Source organism: Dasypus novemcinctus, chromosome 29 (assembly GCF_030445035.2).
Source record: "Dasypus novemcinctus isolate mDasNov1 chromosome 29, mDasNov1.1.hap2, whole genome shotgun sequence".
Taxonomy (NCBI): domain Eukaryota; kingdom Metazoa; phylum Chordata; class Mammalia; order Cingulata; family Dasypodidae; genus Dasypus; species Dasypus novemcinctus.
The window spans coordinates 8,737,017-8,763,089 of record NC_080701.1 but is presented as its reverse complement, the minus strand read 5'-3'; the positions used below and the strand labels follow the sequence as shown (position 1 = coordinate 8,763,089).

The following is a 26,073-nucleotide window of genomic DNA, read 5'->3' as shown; positions in this document are numbered from 1 at the left end:
AATATCAGACCAAAAAAAAAACCACATTATACTAAGTGGAGACCAGATACAGAGTATTGCATTTTGTGTTAATATTATTTCATTTACATAAAATGTAAATATAAACCAATTCATAAAAATGGAAGATTCGTTGTTATGTAGGTCTGAGGAAGGAATGCTGAGGGATTTGGAGTCTTTCTTTTTAGAGTAATGAAATTGTACAAAAATTTTTAAATTGATGAATGTACAACATTGTGAATATACTGAAAGCCATTGAGTATACACTTTGGATCAGATAGCCAGAAATAGCAGCTATGAACTGTGGGGGAAACAGAGAGAGTTTGAGAGGTGAGATATGTTCTTATTTGTTTTCTTGTTTTTTTTGTTTATTATTATTAATATTGAAATAATGAAAATGATCTAATACTGATTGAAGTGATGAATGCACAACTATGTGATTACATCAAATTTCATTAATTGCACCCCTTGGAGGAATTGTAGGCTTTATTAATATGTATCAATAAAATTGATTTTAAAAAAACTATTTCCCTGAAATATATTAACCTGAGTTTTAAATATTTTTGCCACCAAAAGGGTAATATGGCAAAGCATAAACATATGCACTTACTATATATTGTATGTAAATGTTTTAAATGCATCTTTTGTGGTAAACTTGACACTCTTCCTAATCACAGAACATACCTGCTATATACCTGAAATTGTCAGTAAAACAAGCCTTACTTTCTACCAGGAAAATGTCTTAACTTCATTTTCAATTGAAATAAATGTGTTAATATTGTCCCATAAAAAATAGCTTACTTCTGATTTAAAATTCTAGGATATATGATAGATGATATTTATAGAAATAGAGATATAGAAAGATATAAATGATGGATAGATAGGTGATAGAAAATGATGAAAGAAAGAAATACAGAGAAAGAAGGGAGGGAGGGATAGATAGATAAAGTTACAGATTTTAGTCTGACTTTGTCCTCTGGATGCATGTTTGTGCTGTCCTGTTTGTCTTATCTGGCCACAGATGCATTCCTGTCTGGGATTTACTCAAGGTGTTGTGTATTGTTATGCTGTATGTTTGTTTAGCCAACTCCTCACCTACTCAAGGTTTTTATATCCTTAGCAATGCATCTTGGTTAGACTGATGAAAGGTACCCCTTACTTTGTTAAAAATAAAAGAAGAATAATAGTGAAAGACAAGTTGGAAAAAGCCTTTTGGGTATGCTGGCCTGGATTTGAGACCACTGCCTGTTCAAATCTCAACAAACTCATCTATTCACTGCTTCCTAAATAAACTATGTATTTTATAAACCATTTTCTTGTTTAGCAAAACCATTCACCTCACATCTGTGGCAGTTTGGTGTTGTTTATTAATTCCAAAAACAGATATTGGACTGTGTTTGTAAACTGGTCTGTTCCTCTGGGTGTATTAGATTGTCTTAGATTCAGAGGCATCATTTTTGCTTTATTAAATCAAGATTAGGGCTTTAATTTGACCACATCACTAGGGCAACCCCCTACACACACACATTTTATGGGCTATATAAACAGATGCTCAAAGACAGGGAAGTAAATTCATGGAGAAGGAGAACACAGAGAGTTTAGCTTTGGATGATGGAACCCCAGAGAGAGAACTGAGCTGTTTGCCTGATATTTTGCAGCTGAAGAAACCAGAACCATGAACAGTTGAAAAACCCCAGCAACAAACGAGCCCCTGAGAGAAAGATGAGCCTTATGTTACCCTACATCTGAGATTGGAAGAAGCTGGGACCACGGAGCCTACAAGGAGGAGGGATGCTGGACCCTCGCAGAGACAGGCAGCCATCTTGCTCCAACATGTGGCAACAGACTTTGGTGAGAAAAGTAACTTATACTTTATGGCCTGGTAACTGTAAGCTTCTAGCCCAAATAAATACCCGTTAGAAAACTCAACAGATTTCTGGTACTTTGCATTAGCACTCCTTTAGCTGTCTAACATAACATCATTCTTTAACAGCTCAAATCCTTTCATGCTAAAACACACAAGTTTGATCAATGGATAGTGATTAAGTGTGTAGGACCCAATTTCAAGTAAAAATATCATTATGATGTTTGATCCCATGTTCAGTTCCCAGGCCTAAGTTCTAAAGGCAAAGAACTAAAAAACTGTATAAACTAATAAGGACAATTTTATCAAGCATCACCATACTCATAAGAAACATATAGTGTTGTAACTCAGGTACTACTGTGTTACCTGCAGGTTTTGTCATTTTTGGTACATGTGACTGATGCAGGCAGATAGACAGTCAATTGTGTTTATACACAACATATCTTTAAGGCTATGAAAATTGACAGATCTTCTTTTCAAATATTTTTGGTGACTACCGATGAGAACTAGTTTGCCTCTTTATAGGTGTGAAATGAATATGACTACACATTTTTATGCAATATAAGGTAATGCTAGGATGTAATTAACCAAATGTGTTTATGTTATGTAATGAGTTACCTTCTTATGGATGCAAAATATTCTATTTGTCTAATATGACAGAGGGGTATCTTTTCATAGAGACTTAATTTAGATTTTTTTAATACACCAAGCACTGAGATTTTGTACTTTCTTGTATACAAATATACTGCATTAAAAAGTTCAAAAATATTTGTTGGACGTCTAATATAAAATCTATCAGGCATAGATTTAGGTAGTGGTCAAACCATAAAACATTACTGCTTTCATTACTCCTTTGTTTTTTGAAATGCACAAAAAGTGTTTCATATTCCTTGCTGCAGAATCCATTATATCTGTGATACCTGAGGGAAAATATCTTCCCACAAATTTATTGAATGTGCTACTTGAGTAACTATTAGCTAAGGCAGGGTTTTCCAAACTTGTTGATTAAGACACATTATAAGGTCATGAAATCAATTTAGTGGATTGTAACAATCATATATTAAAACAGGATTAGAACACGATGAGCTTGGCTAGAAGATATCAGATTAGAAAATTTCAGAATGTATTTCATGCTACAGTGTAAAATGTGTTTCTTATCATGGTTCATGATCAAAAAAGCTTTAAAAAACCTGAGCTAATGTATATGTTGCTAATACATTTTCTATGGTTTGCTCCCAGAGCTTTGGGCTTTTTCTGTAAGTCCTACTCTTCATCATAACTAAGATGATCCTAGAGAGTAATACCAGCCCCCAACACTCAAGTGGGTATGTGACTAAGGGTAGTGAAGAAATACACTATTTGGAGATCAACTTATTACAGTACATTACTGACATTGATGCCTCATTAAAATCCTATTTATTCACTGAAGACTGGCATTCAGTATAAAGTGGGTCCAATTTTTCTCCTGTTCAAGAAATTCTTAAAAGGCCCAAGTACCAATTTAAAAATGAGCCCCAATAGCATGCATTTCAAGAATTGTATTCTTGAATACAATTCAAGAGAGTGTTTGACAGAGAGAGTGTTTGACAGAATATGAACAGTAATTGATTTCTGAAGAGATTCCCTTTACCTTCTTCCTGATAAGACTTTGTTTATTCCATTCACTGGTGTTGAGATTTCATAGTGGTTAAGAGCATGGCATATGAGCCTGTCAGACTGGACTTGCACCGTTGCCCCACAGGATTTTTGCTGTATTACTTAGGTAAGTTATATAACCTCTTTACCACATTGTTTTCTTATCTGTAAATAGTATACTAAAGTCAACTTCATAGGTGTTGTCCTGAGAATTAGATTAGAATGCATAGCAGGCTATTCATACAGTTGAGGTAACATGTGGAAAGAGCTTCATAAATGGTAGCAGCAGCTAGTCAAGATGAATAACATATTCAAAATTTAGTTATTTGTGCTACCTGGGGTAGGTTGAACCAACATGTATTCTTAATCTACCCCTGTGGGTGTGAAGCAATTTTAAATAGGACCTTTAGCAGATGTTCTATTGGTTAAGGTATGGTCAGCTGATAAAGGCTGTTCTTAATCTGGATTATTTGAGGACTTCTCAAGAGAACCTGGGGAAGCAGATGTGGCTCAAGCAGTTGGGCACCCATCTACCACATGAGAGGTCCCAGGTTCGAGTCCTTAAAGAAGACAAGCAGATGCCTGCACCCGCCACAACAAGCTAGATGCTGCACCTGCTGTAATGAGCTAGATGCCTAAACAGGCAGATGCCACAGTCCACTGGGAGTGGATGTGGCTCGGGCCAATGGGCACTTGCCTCCTGTTTGGGAGGTCCCGGGTTCAGTTCCCGATGCCTCCTGAAGAAGGCAAGCAAACAATGAGCAGACAGACAAGAAAACCATCTGGCAGGGTGGGGGTGGGGGTGGATTTTTAAAAAATGTATAAAAAAAGAGAGTACCTGAAGCCACAGGAGCCAGAAAAGAGAGAAAATTGCAGACATACGAGCCAAGGAACCACAAGGATTGCTGGCAGTCAGCACCAAGAAGGTGCTGACTCCTGGAGAAACTAAGCCTTGCTGACATCTTCATTTGGATTTCCTCCAGCCTCAAAACTGTGAGCCAATAAATTTCCATTGTTTAAACCAACCCATTGTTGAGCATTTGTTATAGCAGACTGGTTAACAAATACAAAACCCTAGGACAGATAGCATATAACATCGAATTCCATTGCTATATCAGATTATTTTAAACCTCTTAAGAGGTGCAATATTTACTAGGATCTCAATTTATTTCTTTACTTAATATATTTCTGTTCCAGTTCCCCTGAAATGGATTATCAAGAAAAATCTGATATTGTATGGAACAGCACCCTGAGCTGAGTGTAATTCCCAGTTGTTCTAGGTTTGCTGACTCATTTCACACATCTTCTTGAAGAAAGGACTAAGTATAGGATTATGTGTATACTTGCGTGTGTTGGTGGAAGGATATATGGGAGACTACATGTAATTTTAAGTGTTTGTTAATAAGGAAAATGAAATTTGAGGTGATGAGGTCAAACTCACTTTTTGTAAGGCTGAAGGGGATAACAGAATTAATTCCAGTGTGAGAAAATAGTACAATGTCTAGAAAAACTACAGAGTAAGTAGAATTCCTTCTAGAGCCTTTCCACTTTTTAGTTTAAATTAAAGGAATATTGCACCTCTACAACCCACCTCACCTACACTTATATATTTAGCAACTTAAAATTATCTCCCAATTAATGAGTGCTTTTTATCGTGGTATTATTTTTTTATTTTTAATTTTTACCTCTCTTTGCTAAACTAGGTCCAATGGGCTCAAACTATTCCCATACTTTCTTTTAGGGGTCCAGTCTAGCACTCTAGGGAAAAACTATCCAAGCTTAAAAAAAAAAAAAAGCAAAAGTCATTTAAGGTGGAAAGTAGGAACAAATGGAACATATGATACACTTTGTGTGATACATACAGACAGAAAATGAAAACATGGGCTTGGAGAGAATGTAGAAAAGACTACTTTGGAAAGTAGGGTGTATTGTTAAAAAGCAATGAATCAGCACTAAAATATCTAGGTTGCAATCATAGCAGTAAGATTTTTATATTGCATGATTTGAGGGAGCAGACTTGTCATATGCAATTAAAGACAATATATCTCCTTTGCAGAGTAGTATGGATTAAGTGCGGTAATATGTTTAAAATGTTTTGTAAGAGGCAAAGTTTAATGTTAAGGACTTTTAAACTAGAATAGATGTTACATGGGTGGTTTCAGTGGTTACATCAGTGGACCTATTTGTTGGTTCAGGGGCATCTGTGAGCCACATAAAATTGCATGTAAATATTTATTCATATTTGTATTTGTATATTTTCCTCAGCTTTTAATGGAACCTACAAAAAATCTCTATCTTTACGTATATTAAAGATCACTCGGTTATACAGTGAGAGCTTATATGGTTTCTATGCTCATTATTGATATCCCTTATGCATCACTGTATACATAATCCCTATAAAGAGGCTTGCATTAATTATTTGTAGATGTTTGGTAAATGTAATAGAGGAGCCTGCAGTTCATCAAAACTGCAAAAGCTAAAGTTCTAGTCGCTTTAATCCTGTCAAAATAACGTAAATATTGACTATAAATTAATTATAGTAGTTACTCTGTGTATGGAACTAAAATTGAAGCAGCCATTTTACAAAGAAGAGATGTATATAGGAATAAACTCTGACTTTAGAAGGACCTCTGTTCTGGCTCACCTATGCATCATGAGAATGGAGTCACACACTTAAATTTCCTGAGTTTCTAGGTGACTCATTTAAAACATGGGAACAAAATTATCCATCCTACTCAGGGCTGTTGTGAAAATCGAAGTAAATACCTTCAGATTAAAATGTAATAGATCACAATATATAGAAATTATTAATAACAAGTATCAGCCTTTGACTACTATAGGTTAGCTGCTAGGTAATAATTTCTGATTAAAACAGGCATGGTCCTTGGGCTCAGAAAGCTTATAATTATTTGCGTCTTATAGTTCTACTTTCAAACAACTAACACAATTTAAAACCAGGGAAAACGTTTTGAAATTAATGAAGGTGTGTACTACTTCACAACAGGAAGGACAAAAAGACAGCCAAGGCACATTTAATCCATACATACTTAAATATAAAACTCTATTGGGCAAACTTTTGAGTAAGAAGAAAATCAAAGTGAAAATTTGAAAATAGTTAGAAATGAATAACTTTGAGAGTATATTACAGACACATGAGGTGCAGGAAAAAAATAGCTGATATAAGTTCCATGTCCTTAAATGCATTTATTAGAAACAGAAAAGAATGAAATAAATTAAGCAAGGATTCAATTCAATAAATGAGGAAAACTACAATGGACAAATAAAAATACATAGAGGAAGGAATTTTAAAAATAATAGGAAGATAAATAATGGGCCACTAAATTTAAATTAAAATGAAGGAAAAACACAAAGAAGCAACATTAGAGTTAAAGGATATAAAATTGCAAAAATACATAATTTTATAATTTTATAAGAAAATAAAAATTAATGAAAGTGACTCATGTTGAGATAGAATATTAGACACCATGGTAAATTAAAATATGCACCTTAATTTAGACATGCACTTAAATTTAATCCACATCCCTGTAAGTGTGAACCCACTGTAGACAGGGTCTCTCGAAGATGTTATTTTTTCATTAAGATATGGCCTAACTGAAAGAGAGTAGGTGTTTCATACAGATTACTGGAGGCCTAATAAATAAACAGAAGCTGAAAGTCAGCAGAAAGAAAAATGGACGAGCATAAGAAAGGAGAGAAAATATTGATGTGATGAGAAAGCCATGGAACTGCAATGATAGCCAGACATCAGCAACAGAATGCTAGAGTCTTCACGGAAAAAGCAAGTCTTGCCAATATCTTGATGTTGGATTTCTGACCTCTGAAACCATAAGTCAATAAATGCTTTTGCTTAAGCTAATACATTGTGCTGTATTTGTTATAGCAACATAGGTAACTAAGACAGTGTTTGGTACCAGGAGTGGGGTGATGCTATCACAAATACCTAAAAATGAATTATGCTGTCCAAGTCAGACCTATTCTCAATCTTAATCTGCATTCAATGGGTGTGAACACATTGTAAATAGGATCTCTTGAAGATGTTATTTTTGCTAACACGTAGCTCAACTAAATCTGTCTTAATACAGATTGCTGGAGGATTTACAAAGAGTCAGAAGCCAAAAGAGTTCAAAAATAAAATAAAAAACACAGAAGGGCATAAAAAGAGAAGAGGATATTATCGTGTGACAGCAAAGTTAAAGGTCCTCAAGAATTACTGGAAGACTTCGCCAGAATGCTACAATATTTAGGGAGAAAGCTTGCCTTGCCAATGTCTTAATGTTGTACTTCTGGCCTCTGAAATGGTGAGCCAATAAATACTTGTTTAATCCAACCAATTGTGTGGTATTTGTGATAGCAGCCCAGGGAAACTAAGGCAGAGATCAATCCTCATGAGAAAAAAAAGACAACAGAAAATTAGTCAAAGAATTTTGCCTCAGAAATGCCATAATAATGAAAAAATTTAATGGATGCGTTCATAAATATTACTTGTGTAAGAACAAGCAATCCTGTGTTATTGAAACCGATTTAGCACACAGGAAAAAAATTAGAGCCTCCCAATAAATTCTGTGAAATAAATTCTGGTAAAATAGTAAACCAAAAGTAAGCAAAGTAAACAAAATATACATAGAGGAAATTAAAAAAAAACAACAATAAAATTGAATATATGCAAAATCCTTCATAATGTATTAGTAAGCTGAATTCACCAGTGTATTAAAGATTTTTACCTCATGAATAACGAAAGTTTGCCCCTGTAACAGAAGAATGGTTCAACATTTGGATACCTTTTTCATGGAATATACTCAATATATTAAATAAGGAACTCATCTTAATAGATGTCCAAATATATTAAAAAACAACATTTATTTCTGACTAAAATATGATCAAGCTAATAATAGTAGGATTTCCAGTCTTCCTATTACTAGATCTATTAACAAAATTTGAAAGTTTTTCACTCTTTCAACCTGGAAACACTTCCTTCATTCTGCTTCCAGGACATCATATACTTTTGGTTTCTTCCTATCTAACTCATCTTTTCTACATAGTCTATTGCTGGTTCTATTAATTCTGCCCCAACTCTTCAATATTGGAATACTTTAGGAGTCATTCAGTAGACTTCTTATCTTTTCTATCTTTACTCACTTTTCTTGGTATTCTTGTCTGATCTCATGAATCGAATTATGTATAGATGAGAGTCTCAAATTTATGTCTCTAGTTTACATCTTCAACAGGGACCCTTAGACATCTACCTGCCTAACTTGATATCTGTGATCATCTTAAAGACAAAATTAACAGTTCCAACACTGTACTTCTAATCTTCTCCCTCTCCTAACTCTTCTCCACATTGATTGAGTTGCTTGGACCAAAATATCTTGATTTCACTTTAGGATCTCCCCAACTTTCCTATCCCAAGTCCAGTCTATTGACAAATTCTTAAACTCTGTTGTCAAAATACACTGCCTTCAATAATATACATTATATAGTGAGGATTAAATGAGCTAAAATATGCAAAGCTAAAATATTTACTATAATATCTGGATTTCAATACATAAAATAATAGTATATCTTGGGTTGGCAGTTACCTCTTTAATTTCATCTAACAATAACCATAAAACTATAGTCCCTAAAAAACATAAAAGAATATCATGAAGATGATAAAACTACAACTGAATAAATATGGTCCCAAGTCAAAACTGTTAAATGACAGGGCCAGGATTTAAAACCGGGAATTGGGTTATAGAGCACTAGTGCATACTGAATTTTAGCTATATTATTAAAAACTATTATCTGTATGAAGAGCCAACAAAATAATTTTAAGTATAATTTATATTATTATATATTTGTATATTCAATGACATGTCATATTAAACCACAGCACCAAAAAGAACTAATTAGAAAAATTAATTGAAAACCCATTCCCAGAAGCAATAAAAGCCATAAAATGATTAACAGGAAATTTGTGTTGCTTACATGTGGAAAATTTTACAAATGTTCTAGAACAACACAAAAGAAGTCCTGAAATAGAAATGGAGAGAAATCTAGGTCCCTGGATGGAAGGAGGCAATACCATAAAGATGTCAATTCTCAACAAATTAAACGCAACCATAATTAAGCTCCCAACAGGAAGTTTTATGAAAATTGATAGCAGGTATTAAATTCATTTGGATGAGAAAATGTACAATAGGGAAAAGATTTTGAACACAAGCAACAACAAAGAACCAGCTCTAACAGTTACAAAAACATGCCTTAAAGCTGAAGTTTGTTTTTGGTGTAAGCGTATCAATACAACAGAATAGAAAGGTCAGAAATAAGCCCACATACGTCTGTGAGGATAGGATGCAAGAAACTTATATTTCAAATTGGTGAGGGGAAAAGTCAATTCAAATAATAGTGGCAGAACTATTGGCTATCCTCTGAAAGGATGAACAAATTTAAAAAACAGAATTAAAGTGGCCCAGGTCTGGGTGGCACCAGTCATTTAAGAGCAGCTCGGACAAGAAGAACATGTCACAGCCAATCTTCCCCTCCCTTCCAACAACCTCTCTCATGAAAGAAAAAACGTAGCCAGACAGTCATTCCCCTTTCTCAAATTGTAATCATCAGGGATAAGTCAAAGTAAATATGTATAAACAACACAATGTTAATAAAACCATATCTCAAAGACAAGATAATAAATTAGCCTAATAATAAAAAGGAGATCGTTGACCTAAGGAAAATTCTGAGCATCAAAACACAATTATACATTAAAAATATGAATTAGAAACAGCAAAAAGCAAAATTCATATTGCTCAAAGTTAACTAACAGTATAGAAGAAAGACTAGGTAGTGACAGTTCTGTTCAGTAGGAAAACGTAAACAGTTTAAAAGAGAGAAATTTTCATAGCTGTAGAGAACAAAGTTGATCCAACATAAGAATTATTACATTTTCTGTCTTAGCTCAGCAAAGGAAACTAAAAGAAAATGAGTGATCAAATATAGAAAAATTTCCTGAAATCAAGGAAGAAGTGAAAGGGCAAAAAAACCATATCAGGAATCCAGGCAAAACATCCACATCATCACTTTTTATGCCAATATACAGTGTTGGAATTTAATAGAACAATAAGTTTCCAGATCTGGAGCCATCAATATTATCTTCGGAAAAGCATACAGGCAATGAACAGGCACCCAAAGGATGAAATGATGACATGCAAGCCTTCGAGGAATGATTTTTAAAATGAGCCTGGAAATGGAGAATGTACAATGAAAGGACTGATAATGAGTACGGCAACCATCTATACGGAGAATTAAGACCAAAGTACGAAGGCAATTAAAGTTGCAGAAGAGAATATAAATATGATGTGCTCTTGACAAAGTTAAAATCATATAATTATCAAAAAGAAAGCTGAAAATGAAGAAGGGAGAGGACAAATTGGAGAGGAGCTAATCACCTCCAGTTGCACTGCAGGGAGCTAATGAACACTGTCTGAAATTAAAACATGGAGCTAATGTATCCAGCCTCTTAATGGTATTCTTGATCTTTTCCTTTTTCTCAATCATAAAGAAAAGTTGCTTTAAACATTCTTATGGTGAAGAAATATTTAAGTTCATCAATTCTTTCAAATTCATTTCAGGTTATTTTTTCTTCTGTTAAATTATGTAAAATATATTAATTATCAATAACATGAACATATCTCTCTATGTATTCTTTCATTTGTGCAGATTTTAATCATACTTTTGAAAACGTACAACTATGTATCTGTCATGATGCTCACCAACAGTTAACAGTATTTCTTCCTAGTGTTGAGATTTTTTAATTACTCGAGGTCTTGAATAAAGACATTACCATAAAGTTATACATTTCACCAGCATTAAACATTTAAATATAAACTGGTAAGATAATGATATTAATGCTGACTAAAGAAGCTTGCATATATCTATTTATATGCACCGGTTTGTATTGGAGAAAGAAAGCTCCTTAGTGGAGACTTGCCAGCATACTTGGAGGAGGTGAGAAAAGGCGATCAGCATGTGGTGTAACAAGGAGAGAGGTTGGTTGTACAAACCTCGCCCCATGGGATTCTGCCTGAACCCTATAAAGAAGAGCTAAACGCACAAGGTGAAAACCCGGATGTGACTAAGATCTGTGTTTTGAGAGCTAAAACCTCATAGCTTTGAAGCCAAATGAAATGACTAGAAACAACAGAGTGAGGGGTCCTTTCTCACCACCTTCTTAACGCAAGAATCCTAAGAACTCAAGGTTTCTTCGCTTTCCCGTGAGGTTGCTACAGTTGGAATTATCGAGTAGTGGCACCCCTGGCACAATTATCAGGGTTGTCATTTAGTCATTCAGGGCACTGGGATTGGTGACAGTAGTGAGACACCACCTGAAGTAAAGATCTATCCATGACTGGAAAATGACAGAGAGAGAGGCAGAGAGAGAGCGCACTGTTCAGCTAGTATCAGATGAGCTTGATTACTGCCTGATATAAGTTGATGTAATGGGGGTAAGAGTCAGCAATTTAATCACATTACTACCCTGGACTCATGAAACCTTTAAAAATGTACTACTGTTACCCTAAAAGGAAACAAAACTGATTTTTACACATCCTATTCTCCTGATATTTCAAAGATTTTGCTCTATAGTAGACCACATGCCTTGAAGATTGATTCAGAATATGTTCTCTATGTGAGGTAGACCCAAATTCCACATTCATCACATTCTCCTGGTGTGAAGAAAACTATATATTTAATTTCACAATGTTAAGTGAGTAATTTTTCCTAAAAGTATTGTTGTTAACTTTGAAAGATGCATTGAAATCTAATATAGTTCCAGGATAGAATATAGTATTTTTGGTGTATTGTTTTGATGGAATATTTAGACTGATTTTTTTAAATGTGAAAGATAATATATTGCTATGAATAATAAAGGAACTCCAAATATCTATACACTGAACTATTTTACTGTATTTCATATTATACTGTAAATATTTTAGAAAAAAAAATGAGTTGTGTTCCCTGGCCTACTGTTCTCAATAGAATAAGCATTGTTCCACTTCTTTTAGTATCTCCCATCTACCAAATATTCAATGCTGAGTAAATTCAGCTTGAGCATTGCAATTTGCATATCAAATAGCTGCTTAAAGTTAAATCATTATGTTGACCAAAGCCATTTTACCTAGGTGATTTCAGCAACCACATCATTCACCTCATTTGGTTCCAAAGAACTTTTGAAGCAAGATGGCGGGAGAAGGGCACCAGGCTTCAGCCAGCTTGATGAGTATGTCCAGCCCAGAGCTTACTTAGTTGGCCACTACATTTGTGTCTGTGGGCAAGTGTATTTTCTGCCCAAATATAAATTACTCTTTTACCTTTCCATGTATAGGATTAAATACCTCCATAACCAGAAACTTTCTTCAGACAAGCCAATTCTTTACTTCAGTGTGGAAAAGTGGCTAAATATAAAGAAGGCAACCCACTGGCATTAAAGCAGGAAAAAAAAAATACAAATCAGAATTGTTGTGGACCCTAGTATTTTTCTCAGCTTTACTGAACCTTCGTAAGTACTTTTTGAATTCAGTGTGGCTTTTCTACTTTAGAACTCCAGTAACTTTGGAATTTTATTATTAGACACATTTGAGTACACAAAAATCGGGGGAAAGATTTAAATGTGTGTCTGAAATTTTAAAAAGTACAAAATATTTCCACTAGCATGAATTTTATTGAAATCGTTGTATTCTTTATTACACTTAAGAATTAAGGATTCTGATAAGTTTCAATCACCATTATTTTATCATTGGGAAAACTGAGGCTCAGGGACATTGTGGCAGTGTTTTTGAAACAGTGGACAGGCTTTATAGCAGAGAATCCTGAAGTGGGAACAGCTAATAAAATAAATGTTTTTCTCTTTTTCCGTAATATCTATTTTTAGGGTGTGTGTGGAGAAATTCCCCAGGGTGTAAAGGATTGCCTTCTCTTTCCAGGCTCTGACTAGCCGTCCCGTCCCTGCTGATGGAACACGGTCCCACATGCCTATGCTTTGCCGTGCTTCCTAGTTGTAGGGAGGCCAACAAGGAGAACATGTGCTCAAGACTAGCAACAGGACTGAAGCAGTGAAGGGGAGAATGCAGATGTCAGTCAACACAGAATTTGGAAACGCTTGTGAACTTGAGGTAAGCTTTCCCAGGGGTGAAGGTCAGGAGTCCCCAGTTTTTCACCACCTGGCATTTTTATGAAATAAAATCAGTGTACTCTTTTCTTCATGTGGTCCACGGATGGAGTGCATACCACCTCGTTTCCCAGGAAAATGCTACTTTATACCTAGTGTTTCACTCTCAAAAATGATCCTGCTGGGAAAATAAACCTACGCTCGGCCTGCCGGCTGAGGGCTTCGCCACCCTCCTCTAAGTTGCGTTTCTAGGTAGGTCGACCAATTAGTCTAAGTGACTTTGACATTGAATTCTCTTTAGTGTTCCTGGACTTACCAATACGACGCATTCTCAAAGCGTTTCCTGCTTATGATTTACTATAACCTTCTTCCCATATTAAAACATTTCCTAATCTCCACATATAAATTTTCAGTTTTCAAATATTAAACTGTTTAAAAGTGTCAAATACTAGAACTCAGTAAATAACTGTGGGTGGTGGTGACTTCCGGTTGGGGGAGGGGCACATATACGTGTAAGTATATTATTTTCTCAGTTTTCATTTTAAAAAAATGAAATTTTATTTTGTGTTTAGTCATTTTTAAGTTTAATTGTGTAAGAAGGCCAGGTTTTTAAACATGTCTCTATTGTGTTACTCATCTGATAAAATCTGGAAAGTAAAGTAATCTCAATATAAAATTTCTTGTATCCAGAATGGTAGTCAATTTAGTGTATTAGTGACTCTCTGCTAGCTCACATATAAAAAATAAAATTTATAGCTTATATAATTATCCTAATTAAAAGTGTTAAGGAAAACTGTCCTCTGTTCGCTTTCCACTTTGATATTTAAGGTAAAAATAGCTTTGATAGAAATTATTCAAATAATGACTTACTATGCAACTCATTTGCTTATGTATCATATTGGTAATATGAAAAAGTTCCTTTAGTCTAAAATAGATTTCCATATTTATGAAATAAAGTTGAATAATGTTTTCACATTTTATAGAATAGCAAGCTTTCCTTTATTTCTATCTTAGTAAAGGTATTTCCATGCATACACACATATCCCAAGGGAATGCCTAATAGATTTGAAAGACTACAGTGAGATTTTGAGGTACCCAGGAATAGTTACTACTTCCTAAGAAGTATAAACTTGAACCAAAATGCAAATACTAGTATAGTATTCCTGAGCTATATGTTGATATTTAGCATGCTAAGGGACAAAACACACATAGTACAGGCATGCAAATTCTGGCTTATTTTGAATATCATGCAGCCAGAAATAAATTTGATTTCTAAATTAAAAATCTTTAACATCTCTTTTAAAAAATGAGTGTCCGTTAAATTTGAAAAGATATGTATATATATTTATTGAATTAAAAACATTTATTCAATTCGGTACTTCTTGTTAAAATTCAAGACACATCAAATGCCCCTTATGGAATGACTAAAATTGTGTATGTTTTACTTCCAGAGAAAACAGCTGGGGCAAATACTTTAGACTAACAAAAGCAGTGCTGCAGTTTAGTTCATAATGGTTCTCTAATTTGTCAATTTAAGACTAGCCTTTTCCACTGGTTTTTCAATTATTTTACTGTTTTGAATTCTTCAAATCTGTCTTTAGCCTAAGGAAACTAAGTGCATACTGAAGAGATAAGGGGATTCTAGCCTCCTGTTTCAAGCTAAAACATATCCTCTAAATTATCTTTTACAGTAAGGCAAAGCCAGTATCACATACCTTTCGGGAATGAATTTCTTTCACATACAATGGAAGTAGAAACTCAGATATACCTTCAAGTCGGATTCCCTTCTTGGTGACTCTCAGATTTCCCATACCATCCTACAAGCAATGAAATATAGTTCACTTTTAGGTTAATTAGAGAATGACTATCCGGCCATAATTTTCTTAGGCCTAAGGTGAGAAAACGGTGATTGCAAAACACTGATGATTTAAGGAAAATGAGGGTTTGAATCCACTACATGTTCTATTGTGCAGTTTGCATGCATAGAGAAGACTTGTTCAAAATGGTCAAGAAAAGAGGATTATAAAGGGACTGGAATTTTCTTCTGGCTCTATTAGAGACCAGAATTTGCCTACGAATAAATGCTTTAATTTCTTCATGCATTAATCAGATTACTAACTAGAGATATTGACACTTGCCACTGACTGTTGGGACAAACAATATTTGCAGAGAGAACTTGGAATATTTTTCATTACAATTTATACAAATATTTCTACAATATTCAAATATGCATATTTGTCCAACAATTTCAACAAACAATGAAAAAAATTTTCCTGGTATAAATAAGCATGGACCTCTTCTTCAGCCCTGAGAAAAGCCTAATCCTCCTTAGGAAAACAAGAAAACAAGATGGCGGCAGAGTAGGGAGTGCCAACCATCAGCTCGTCCCCCAGGGCAACTAATAAGCAGCAGGATCTGTCCAAATCAACTATGTGGGGGTTCCAGGGACCAGAAGAACACAGTGCACCACCCAGGGAAGAACAGGGCGAGAAGACTGACCATCTGTGGTGAAGATTTGTGAGTGCCCAGCCCCACTGGCCAGGTGGGCTGCCTCAGGATCCCTTCCCAGGCTGGAAGCAGGAGCTCTCTTTCCTAAAAGCAGTGGAGGGGAAGTGGCCTGGCACCAACTCAGCTGGAGTGGCAAAATCAGCTATCCGTATTCTAATCTTGAGCACAGCTGAGGTTTAAACCTGCCCGAGCCACCAAGACACCAGCATGATTTGTGCTGTCTCCACCCCCAGCAGGAGTGGAGGCAGGGGTGACTGGAAAATACTCTGCTCACCTGGGGTGGCAGGGATCAGATCCAGCAAGCCCACTTTGGAAAGCCACTGTTTGGGCCCCCACACTCAGCAGGGGGGTGGGGAAATTGCTTGCAGATTCACATGGGGCCCCCAATGTCCCCTGGAAGAGGGGGAAGCCTGCACTCTGTCATGGGCCATGCAGGCAGATTCACCCCATCTACCTTCGAAGAGTTGCTGCATTCTCACCCCCCAGGTGCCCCAGGAAGGAGAAGAACCCAGAGAAGCTTCTGATCATTTTCTCTGAAGACAGTGCAGGCTGAGTCACCTCATGCATCCGGGAAGGTTCCCATCATGGAGCGGGGGTGGGGGTGGGGGGTGGGGTGCAGTTGATCAGAGAATTCATCACAGAAGCTGTGCAACAGTTTCATCCTGGGTACTGAGCAAACTCAGTCTCAACCATGCCCTCACCAAGAACTAATCCAGCTGAGAATTAAAGGCACAGAATAACCTTAGGGTATCAGGGAACATGTGGATAAAGAGTGGTACCTGCTGGGTTCTTTATGAAAGCCTAATTTGAGGGAGACATCAAAGAGAAGAAGCCCTTTAGGATCTCTTCCCAAAGCACAATTGGAATAAATCTAAATGGAATCAATCCCATCATAGCCTGTTTTGACCAGGAAACCAGAGCTGGGAAGGTTGTCTCCAGGATGACACTTCTACCAAAAGTAGCCCTCCAGGAAATACCAGTGAGAGAAGACCAAAGGAGCATTAAAAATATACAGAGGAAAGTAAAAAACAAACAGAACAAACATTCATAGAGAAGGAAAACAGGAAGCTTTAGCAAAAAACCAACAATAAAAAAGCCATAGGCTAAATAGAGAAACTGAGCACAGAATAAGCACATAAAAATCAGATGCTAAGACACAGCAAAAATTTACAAGCCATAGAGGAAGCTATGGCCCAACCAAAGGAACAAATTAAACCTTCAGATGAAACACAGGATTTGAGAAAACTAAGTACAGACATTCAAATAAATCTCCTTAATAAATTCAGTGAGATGACTAAAGAGATTAAGGATACTAAGAACTGAGTGTGAGTTTAAGATCTTCACAGATAAACAAAAACTAAAAGTGTATGTCACAAGACACTGGATTTACAAGGGATGCTAAAGGGTGGGCTGCAACCTGAAGGAAAAAGATAGGAGAGAGAGGCCTGGAGAAGAGTGTAGAAATGAAGACTATTAGTAAACAACCAAAAAAAGGGTAAAAGCACAGATAATAAGATAGTTCAATGGAAGTCAAAAGATATAATGGATGAAGTAAATGATGCCTTTACAATAATAACATTAAATGTTAATGGATTGAACTCCCCAATCAAAAGACAAAAACTGGCAGAATGGATAAAAAAATATCACCTATCTATATGCTGTCTACAATTGACTTGCCTTACATGCAAAGACACAAATAGACTGAAAGTGAAAAGATGGAAAAAGATATTCCACACAATCAGAAATCACAAAAGAAGTAGTGATACTAATATTGGACAATATAGACTTTAAATACAAACTGCTATAAGAGATGTAGGATATTAAATATTAATAAAGGGGAAATTCACCAAGAATAAATAACAATAACAAATATTTATGCACCTAACCAGGATGCCCCAAAATACATGAGACACACATTTGCAAAACTGAAGAGAGAAATAGATGTCCCTGAAATAGTAGTTGGAGACTTCAAGACAACATTGCCATCTTTGGTTGGACAAAGGATCAATAAAGAAAACAGAAAACGTGAATAATATGATAAATGAACTAGATCTCACAGACATATATATAGAATATTGCCCCCCAAAACAGCAGGATATGCATTCTTCTCAAGTGTTTATCTTTCTCCAAGATAGACCATATGTTGTGTTACAAAATAAGTGTCAAGGAATTTAATAAATTGAAATTATACAAAGCACTATCTCTGATCATAATGGAATGAAGGTGGAAATCAACAAGTGAAGAAAGGAAAAATTCACAAATACATGGAGGTTAAACAACACATTCTTAAACAGTCAGTGGGTCAAAGAAGAAATCACAAGGGAAATCAGTAAATATCTCGAAACAAGTGAAAACCAGAACACAACATATCAAAACTTATGAGATGCAGCAAAGGCAAGGTGGAGAAGGAAATTGATAGCCTTCAACATTTACATTAAAAAATAAAAAAGAGCTAAAATCAAGGATCAAACTGAACACCTGCAAAAACTAATCCCAAAGTAAACAGAAGGAAAGAAAAATAGAGCAGAAATAAACGAAATTGATAATGAAAAATAAGAGAACCAACAAGACAAAAATTTGATTCTTTGAAAAGATCAACCAAACCAACAAACCCTTAGCTAGACTGACAAACAAAAAAGAGAGAAGTTACAAATAAACAAAATCAGAAATGAGAGGGGGGACATGACTATTTAATCCACAGGAATAAAAGATATCACAAGAGGATACTATGAACAACAGTATGCCAATAAACTAAAAATACAGACGAAATGGACAAATTCCTAGAAATATACAAACAACCTATACTGACACTAGAAGAAATAGAAGACCTCAACACCAATCACAAGGAAGGAGATTGAAATAGTACTCAAAAATCTCCCAAAGAGATTTGGCCCAGGAGCAGATGTCTTCACAGGTGAATTATGTGAATGATCAAAGAAGAATTAATACCAATCTTGCTTAAACGCTTGAAAAAAATAGAACTAGAGGGAACGTAATCAAACTCATTCCATGAAGTCAACATGACCCTAATACCAAAGCCAGATAAAGATAACAAGAATAAAGAAAATTATAGACCAAGTTCTCTAAGGAATACAAATGCAAAAATCCTCAACAAAATACTTGCTATTTGAATCCAACAGCACATTAATAGAATTATACATCATGATCAAGTGGGTTTTATCCCAGGAATGAAAGTGTGGTTCAACACAAGAAAATCAATCAATGTAATAAATCATGTTACTAAATTGAGGAAGAAAAATCACACTATCATCTCAATTGATGCAGAAAAGGTATTTGACAAAATCCAACATCCTTTCTTGATGAAAACTCTTTGAAAAATAGGAACAGAAGGGCACTTTCTCAACATGGTAAAGTGCATATATAAAAAACCCACAGCTAACATTGTACTCAATGGAGAAAGACTGAAAGTTTTCCTGACGAGATCAGGAACAAGACAAGGATGCCCACTGTCACTATTATTATTCAATATTGTGCTAGAAGTTATAGCTAGAGCAATTAAGCAAGAAATCGAAATAAAAGGCACCCAAAGAGGAAAGAAAGAAGGAAAACTTTCACTCTTTGTTCATGATATGATCCTATATCTAGAAAATCCCAAAAATCCACAACAAAGCAACTGAATTAATAGACAAGTTCAGTAAAGTGGCAGGATACAGGATTAATACACAAAAATCAGTAGTGGGTCTATACACTACTATTGAGCAATCTAAGGAGGAAGTCGAGGGGAAAATCCCATTTACAATAGAGACTTAAAAAATCAAATATTTAGGAATAAACTTAACCAAGGACATAAAGGACTTGTATTTGGAAAATTACAAAACATTGCTAAAAGAAACCAATGAAGACCTAAATAAATGGAAGGACATTTCACATTCATGGATTGGAAGACTAAATATTGTAAAGATGTCAATTCTACCCACATTTACCTACAGACTCAATGCAGTACCAATAAAACTTCCAACAACCTTTTTTACAGAACTGGAAAAGTCAATTATCAAATTTATTTGGAAGGATAATAGGTTTCAAATAGCCAAAAATGCCTTACAAAAGAAGAATGAAGTTGGAAGACTCTCACTTCCTGACTCTAAAGCTATTACTTAGCTACACTGTTAAAAGCAGCATGGTATTGGTATAAAGATAGATATGTTAACCAATAGAATAGAATTGAGTGTTCAGAAGTAGATCCTCAAGTTTATGGCACAGTGATTTTTAATAAGACTGTCAAGCCCACCCAGCTGGATGGGTCAGTCTATTCAACAAATGGTACTGGGAGAACTGGATATCCATATCCAAAAGCAGAAGAAGGACCCCTATCTCACAACTTATACAAAAAAATTAACTCAAAATGGCTCTAGGACCTAAATATAAAGCTACAACCATAAAACTTCTAGAAGAAAATGTAGGGAGACATCTTCAAAATCTTGTGGTAGGCAGTACTTTCTTAAACTTTATACCAAAGCACAAGCAGTGAAAAACTAATGTGGGACCTCATCAAAATTAAATTCTTTTGCACTTCAAAGGACATTGTCAAGAAAATGAAAAGGTAGCCTACTCAATTGGAGAAAATATTTGGAAACCACATATCTGGTAAGAGTTTGATATCCATGTTATATAAAGCGATCATAAACCCAACTATAAAATAGCAAGCAACCTAATTTAAAAAGTGGGCCAAAGACTCAAATAGACATATATACAAAGAGAAAATAAAAATGGCCAAAAAGCACATGAAAAAATGTTCAACATTGTTACGTGTTATGGAAAGGCATATCAAAACTACACTGAGACATCATTTAACAACTTATAGAATGGTTGTTATTACAAAAAATAGAAAACCGTAAGTTCTGGAGAGGATTTAGAGAAATAGGAACACTCCTTCACTTTTAGTGGGAATACAGAATGCCGCAGCCTATGTGGAAACTGACAATTTGGCGGTTCCTTGAGGACCTAAATATAAAACTGCCATATGATCCAGCAATCTCCTTACTAGGAATATATTCAGAAGAACTGAAAGTAAGGACACAAACTGATATTTGCACACCAATGTTCATAGCAGCATTATTCACAATTGCTAAAATATGGAAACAACCCAAGTGCCCAACAACCAATGAGTGGATAAACACAATATGGTACAAACATGCAATGAAATACTATTCAGCTGTAAGGAGAAATGAAATTGGGAGGCATATGAAAACATGGTTGAACCTTGAGGACATTATGTTGAGTGAAATAAGTCAGACACAAAAGGAAAAAAATTGTATGATCTCACAAATATGAATGAAAATGATGAGTACACTCACATAGGTAAACTCTAGAGTACAGATTAGGAATTTGAATGTGGGTTGAAAATGGGAGCTGATGTTTCATGTATGTAGAATTTTTATTAAGGTTTATTATAAATGTGTAGAAATGAATAGAATCGATGTTAATACGTTACTGAGTAGAACTAACACTGATAATTTATAATGATGATTGTGGCTGAAAGTGGTAATCTGTGGATGTAATATTTCAATTGAAAGGAAACTAGAGAATGACGTTGGATCTCTGTAACAGTGATTTGGTGGTAGATGAAAATTGTGGTTAATAGTATAAGAATGTTCTTCCTTTACAAAGTGTTAAGTATATGGTGATATGTAGGCAAACTAATGTAACTTATGAATTGCAGTTAACAGTAATATTGTAATACTTTTGCAACAATGGCAAAGAAGATATTATATCCATTCTAAGGCACAAAATTAGGGGGTTATAAGAGAGTATGGGATTTTTCCTTTGAAGTAATGAAAATGTTCTAAAATTGACTGAGCTGATAGCAGCACAACTCTGTTATGGATATAAGAGCCACTGAGTGTACACTTTGAATGGATTGTACAAAGTGTGGACTGTATAACACAGTGAATCCTGTGGTAGATGCTGGACTATGGCTAACAATATGAGAATACTCCCTCATGAACTACAACAAATATATAATACTAATACAGGGTATTAATAACCTTTTGGATCGAGTGAAAAAATATGCCAAATGTATGATATGGCCTATAGTTAGCATTATTTTGACAATATTCTCTTTTTTTTTGAATAAAATTTTATTGAAGTATATCCTTAATACACGAAGGTATATAAACAATAAATGTATAGTAAAATTTGTGAAGGTACAAAACAAACATACATATCCTCATATAATGCTCCCGTATATCTCCCTACCACCAGCTCCTTGCATTGTTGTGAAACATTTGTTACAAACTATGAAAGGGCACTGTCAAAATATTACTAATACCTATAGCCCATATCTTACATTTTGTGTATTTTCCCCCAACCCACCCAATTATAAACACCCCATGTCAGTACTGTGCATTTGTTATCATTCAGGAGAAGTCAGTCTCATATTTGTCCTGTGAACCACAGTCCATCATCCACCACTGGATTCCCTGTGCTGTTCAGCCCACTCAAAGTGTACACTCAGTGGCTCTCATTTTCATCACAAAGTTGTGCTGTCCTCACCTCAGTCAATTTTAGAATGTTTCCATTACTCTAAAAAGAATAATCCCATACCCCCTCAAACCCCCCTATTGTTGTCCCTTAGTATTGAAAAAATCTTCTTGCCTTTGCTGCAAAATATTAGAATAATTCTGTTTAACAGAAATGTTCTTTCATAGTTTATAAAAAGTGTTTTACAACAATATAAGTTATTGGTGGTGGGATGATGTATAGGAGCCCTATATGATGATAGGCATGTTTGTTTTGTACATTCACAACTTTTACTATATACCTATTGTTTATGGATGTTCATGTATGAATGATAGACTTCAATAGAAAAGTTAAAAAAGAAAACAACAGTCTGGGAGGATAAAATGAATGTAAAAAAAGTTTATGGGACAGAATAAAATAAATAAAAGAGTAAAGAGGGAGTGCTTTTGGTAATTAAAGGAGATTCCACATTTGGTGAGTAAATCGTTTTCTCACAGAAAAAAACCAGGGCATGACAAAGGTCTTATGAATATGGATAGAATTTTAATGTAAAGTGGAACAAAATAAACAGGCCAATAATATTTAGAAATACCATGCCATCCAATCTGGGTGAAGTATAGGATTCCTACTTTGAAATAACGGGAAAGAAAAAAACAAGCAAACTGGGAATATATTTTGGGGTCAGAGAAACAAGAGCCATTTACACAAAACTAAGAAGATTGTTACTTAACTGTGCCTTCAAAAGAAGTAACAAAAAGTTCTTGAATAGCTCAATGACGTGAAATGATTGGAAGTGAGTTTTCAGAAAATTAATCTGGCAGAAGTACTCTGTGGGGCTAACTGAGAGAGCATCAGTAATGAAAAACAACTTGGTAATAAGTGTGAAGAAAATGGTGGTATAAACAACCTGCTGACTTGAGGACTAATTTTTTTCTGGAGATATTGAAAAGAAGGTATTTAAGATTAAGGTAAAGTTTCACAACTATAAGTAAAAAAAGGGAATTAGTGGTTTTTAAAAATCAGAAATAGTGAAATTTGGAGGCTTAATGCAAAAAAATAAGTTCAACTTTGTTCTTTCTAACTTTGAGGTGTCATTACAAAGTTCAGATACATAACCATCAGCTAGCACATCTGTAGAAAGTGGGTTATGGAGTGGCAATTGCTTAAGGTTTATTTGAATCTATAGTGACAGATGAGCCAGTCCAGTGTGGAAAGATGTAGAGAAAACCAAGGAGACACTCTTGGATAATGACTAGCATCATAGAGTGGCGTGAGTTATTTTAAGCATTCAGGGAAACTATGTATATGAGGAGAGACAGGAAAGAAGTACAACCCCCTTTCCCTTCACCATCCGTCCCCACCAAAATAAAAGAAAGCCAAAGAGGTAGTATAACATGGAGGGATAAGCAATAAAAATAACTGATGAAGAAATATTTTGGAGAAGGCAATAATGAATAAGATTTTGAGTAAGTATTGTAGGATTTTTTTTAAGCCAGAGAAGGGAAATGTTTACTAAAAGAGGCAGACATTTTGTGATAGTAAGGAGGAAATATTCAGGAAGCTTCACATAGAGGTTCTGTCGTCTCAAGGAAGAAGAAAACAAAGGTTTCTGGTTGAACTAAAACTGGGATAGGGTGAAGGAATTAGTTTCTTAAGGCAAGGCAAGAAACTTAAAACTGCCACTGGAAATGTCTAACAGGAAACCAACTAAAAATAAATAATAAATGAGAGAATTTTAAAACAACACTGAAGAGTTCTCCTGCTGAGAAAAAAGTCTACTTTTTTTTTTTTTTTTAGCATGACCACACTACCCTGGTTTGCTTTATACCAGTTTTAATGATATTCCTTTTCATTTTCAAAAGTTCTCTGATTTAGACATTCAATTACATGGTCACTCCTGTTCAGTGACTCTTGTTAGTGTGGTTTTACAACACTGTAACAATCTAGGAACAGAAAAAGAAAAATCATGTAATAGACTCAAAACAGGAATTGCAATGCAGGAATGGCGGAGAATCACAAGAGATAGGGTGTTCTAAAGTAGCAACTAAGGTTGTTGTGAAGGTCAGGCTCATGCGTCAACTTGGCCAGGTAATGGTAATGGCCCACTTGTTTGGTAAAGCACTGGCCAAGTTGTACTGTGAGGACATTTCATGAACTTAAGCCATCAGTGAATTGATTGCATTTATGGCCCATAACATCTACAACTGGGACTGCCTTCTGCAATGAGAGATGTTTCATCCAATCTGTTGAAGGCAAAGTGATTCCAACAGGCAGAAGAAAGAAGTCCCATCTCTGCTTCAGACAGCCAGCTTCTTCTGGGGAACTAACTCATCAAGGACCTTCCTCTGAATTTCTGGCTTGCAGCCAGCCCTACAGAATTTAGACTCGACCATCCCCATGGTTGCATGAGAAAATATTATAAAATCTCATGGTCTACAGATAACTCCTGTCAGTTTTTTTTCCCTAAAGATCCCTGGCTGATACAGATACTTTTCAAATGGCTGATCATTCTTTTTCCCATTGGGTAGAGAGACATGTAAAGCCAGAACTATAGTGTTGGGTTAGAGTTAAAAATGGCAAGTGATAATAAATGAATGATCAATAACAGATAAGAAGGATGAGAAATGTTAAGAGAGGGAAGTGTTGTCCAAAAATGGAACTATAGATTTTGAGAGCTTGAAAATGAGATCATCTCCAGATATGATGAGGCTATAAAGATATCACGGTGGCTGAGGAAGAGTCACTTCTCCAGAGCTCAGGAAACCAAGAATATCAGAACATGCAAGTGGCACATGGACTTAAAAATTATTTAGTCTTGCAATGGTTTTCATGAATAAATCTTACACAATGTCCATATATATTTGCAAATGTCTGCTGGAAGGAAGTTTCTGAAATGCTCCCCAGGGAGTTGCTATGGAAGCACCTAATTCCAAAACTGGACCATCTCAAAGCAATTAAACAAAGTTCCAGCAAAACTGTAATTCCCCTTTCAACATTAATCTTAAAAAATGCTTTGATAAAATGACTAGAAACAAGAGAAGTGGGAATCCAAATTTAAGTATGATATTTTTCATGCTATATGTGTATTTAATTGTAGAAATTTTTCAATCTTAAATCCAGTTTGTTTTCTTCTCATCTTTCTATGTAAAAATTGATTTTGGACATCTAAATAATTAAATAATTAATTAATAATTAAACAAACATAATTCCACTGTAAACCTATAGTACTATTTCTATAATATTCATTGTGTTGTGACTCCAACCTTACTCCATGATGTCTCTTTGACCCTGCTTTATTTCTCGTTTTGTATTTTAAAAACAATTTTCAAGTTTTCCCATGTTATCTACATGTAGTTATAAAATACACAAAGAACTGTAATGTATATTCAGTATATAATCAACCGATCCTCACACTTCTGCATCAAGCCAT

General features: G+C 35.1%; 1 protein-coding gene across 1 annotated transcript in view; it reads right to left on the bottom strand.

The window, feature by feature from the left end:
- The window catches only part of SGCZ (sarcoglycan zeta), a 1,168,780-nt gene that overhangs the window by 254,165 nt on the left and 888,542 nt on the right, over window positions 1–26,073 (bottom strand). Inside the window, exon 3 of the mRNA XM_058289782.1 lies at window positions 15,371–15,472. Coding sequence (XP_058145765.1) covers window positions 15,371–15,472 — 102 coding nt within the window. The remainder of the gene's footprint in view (window positions 1–15,370; window positions 15,473–26,073) is intronic.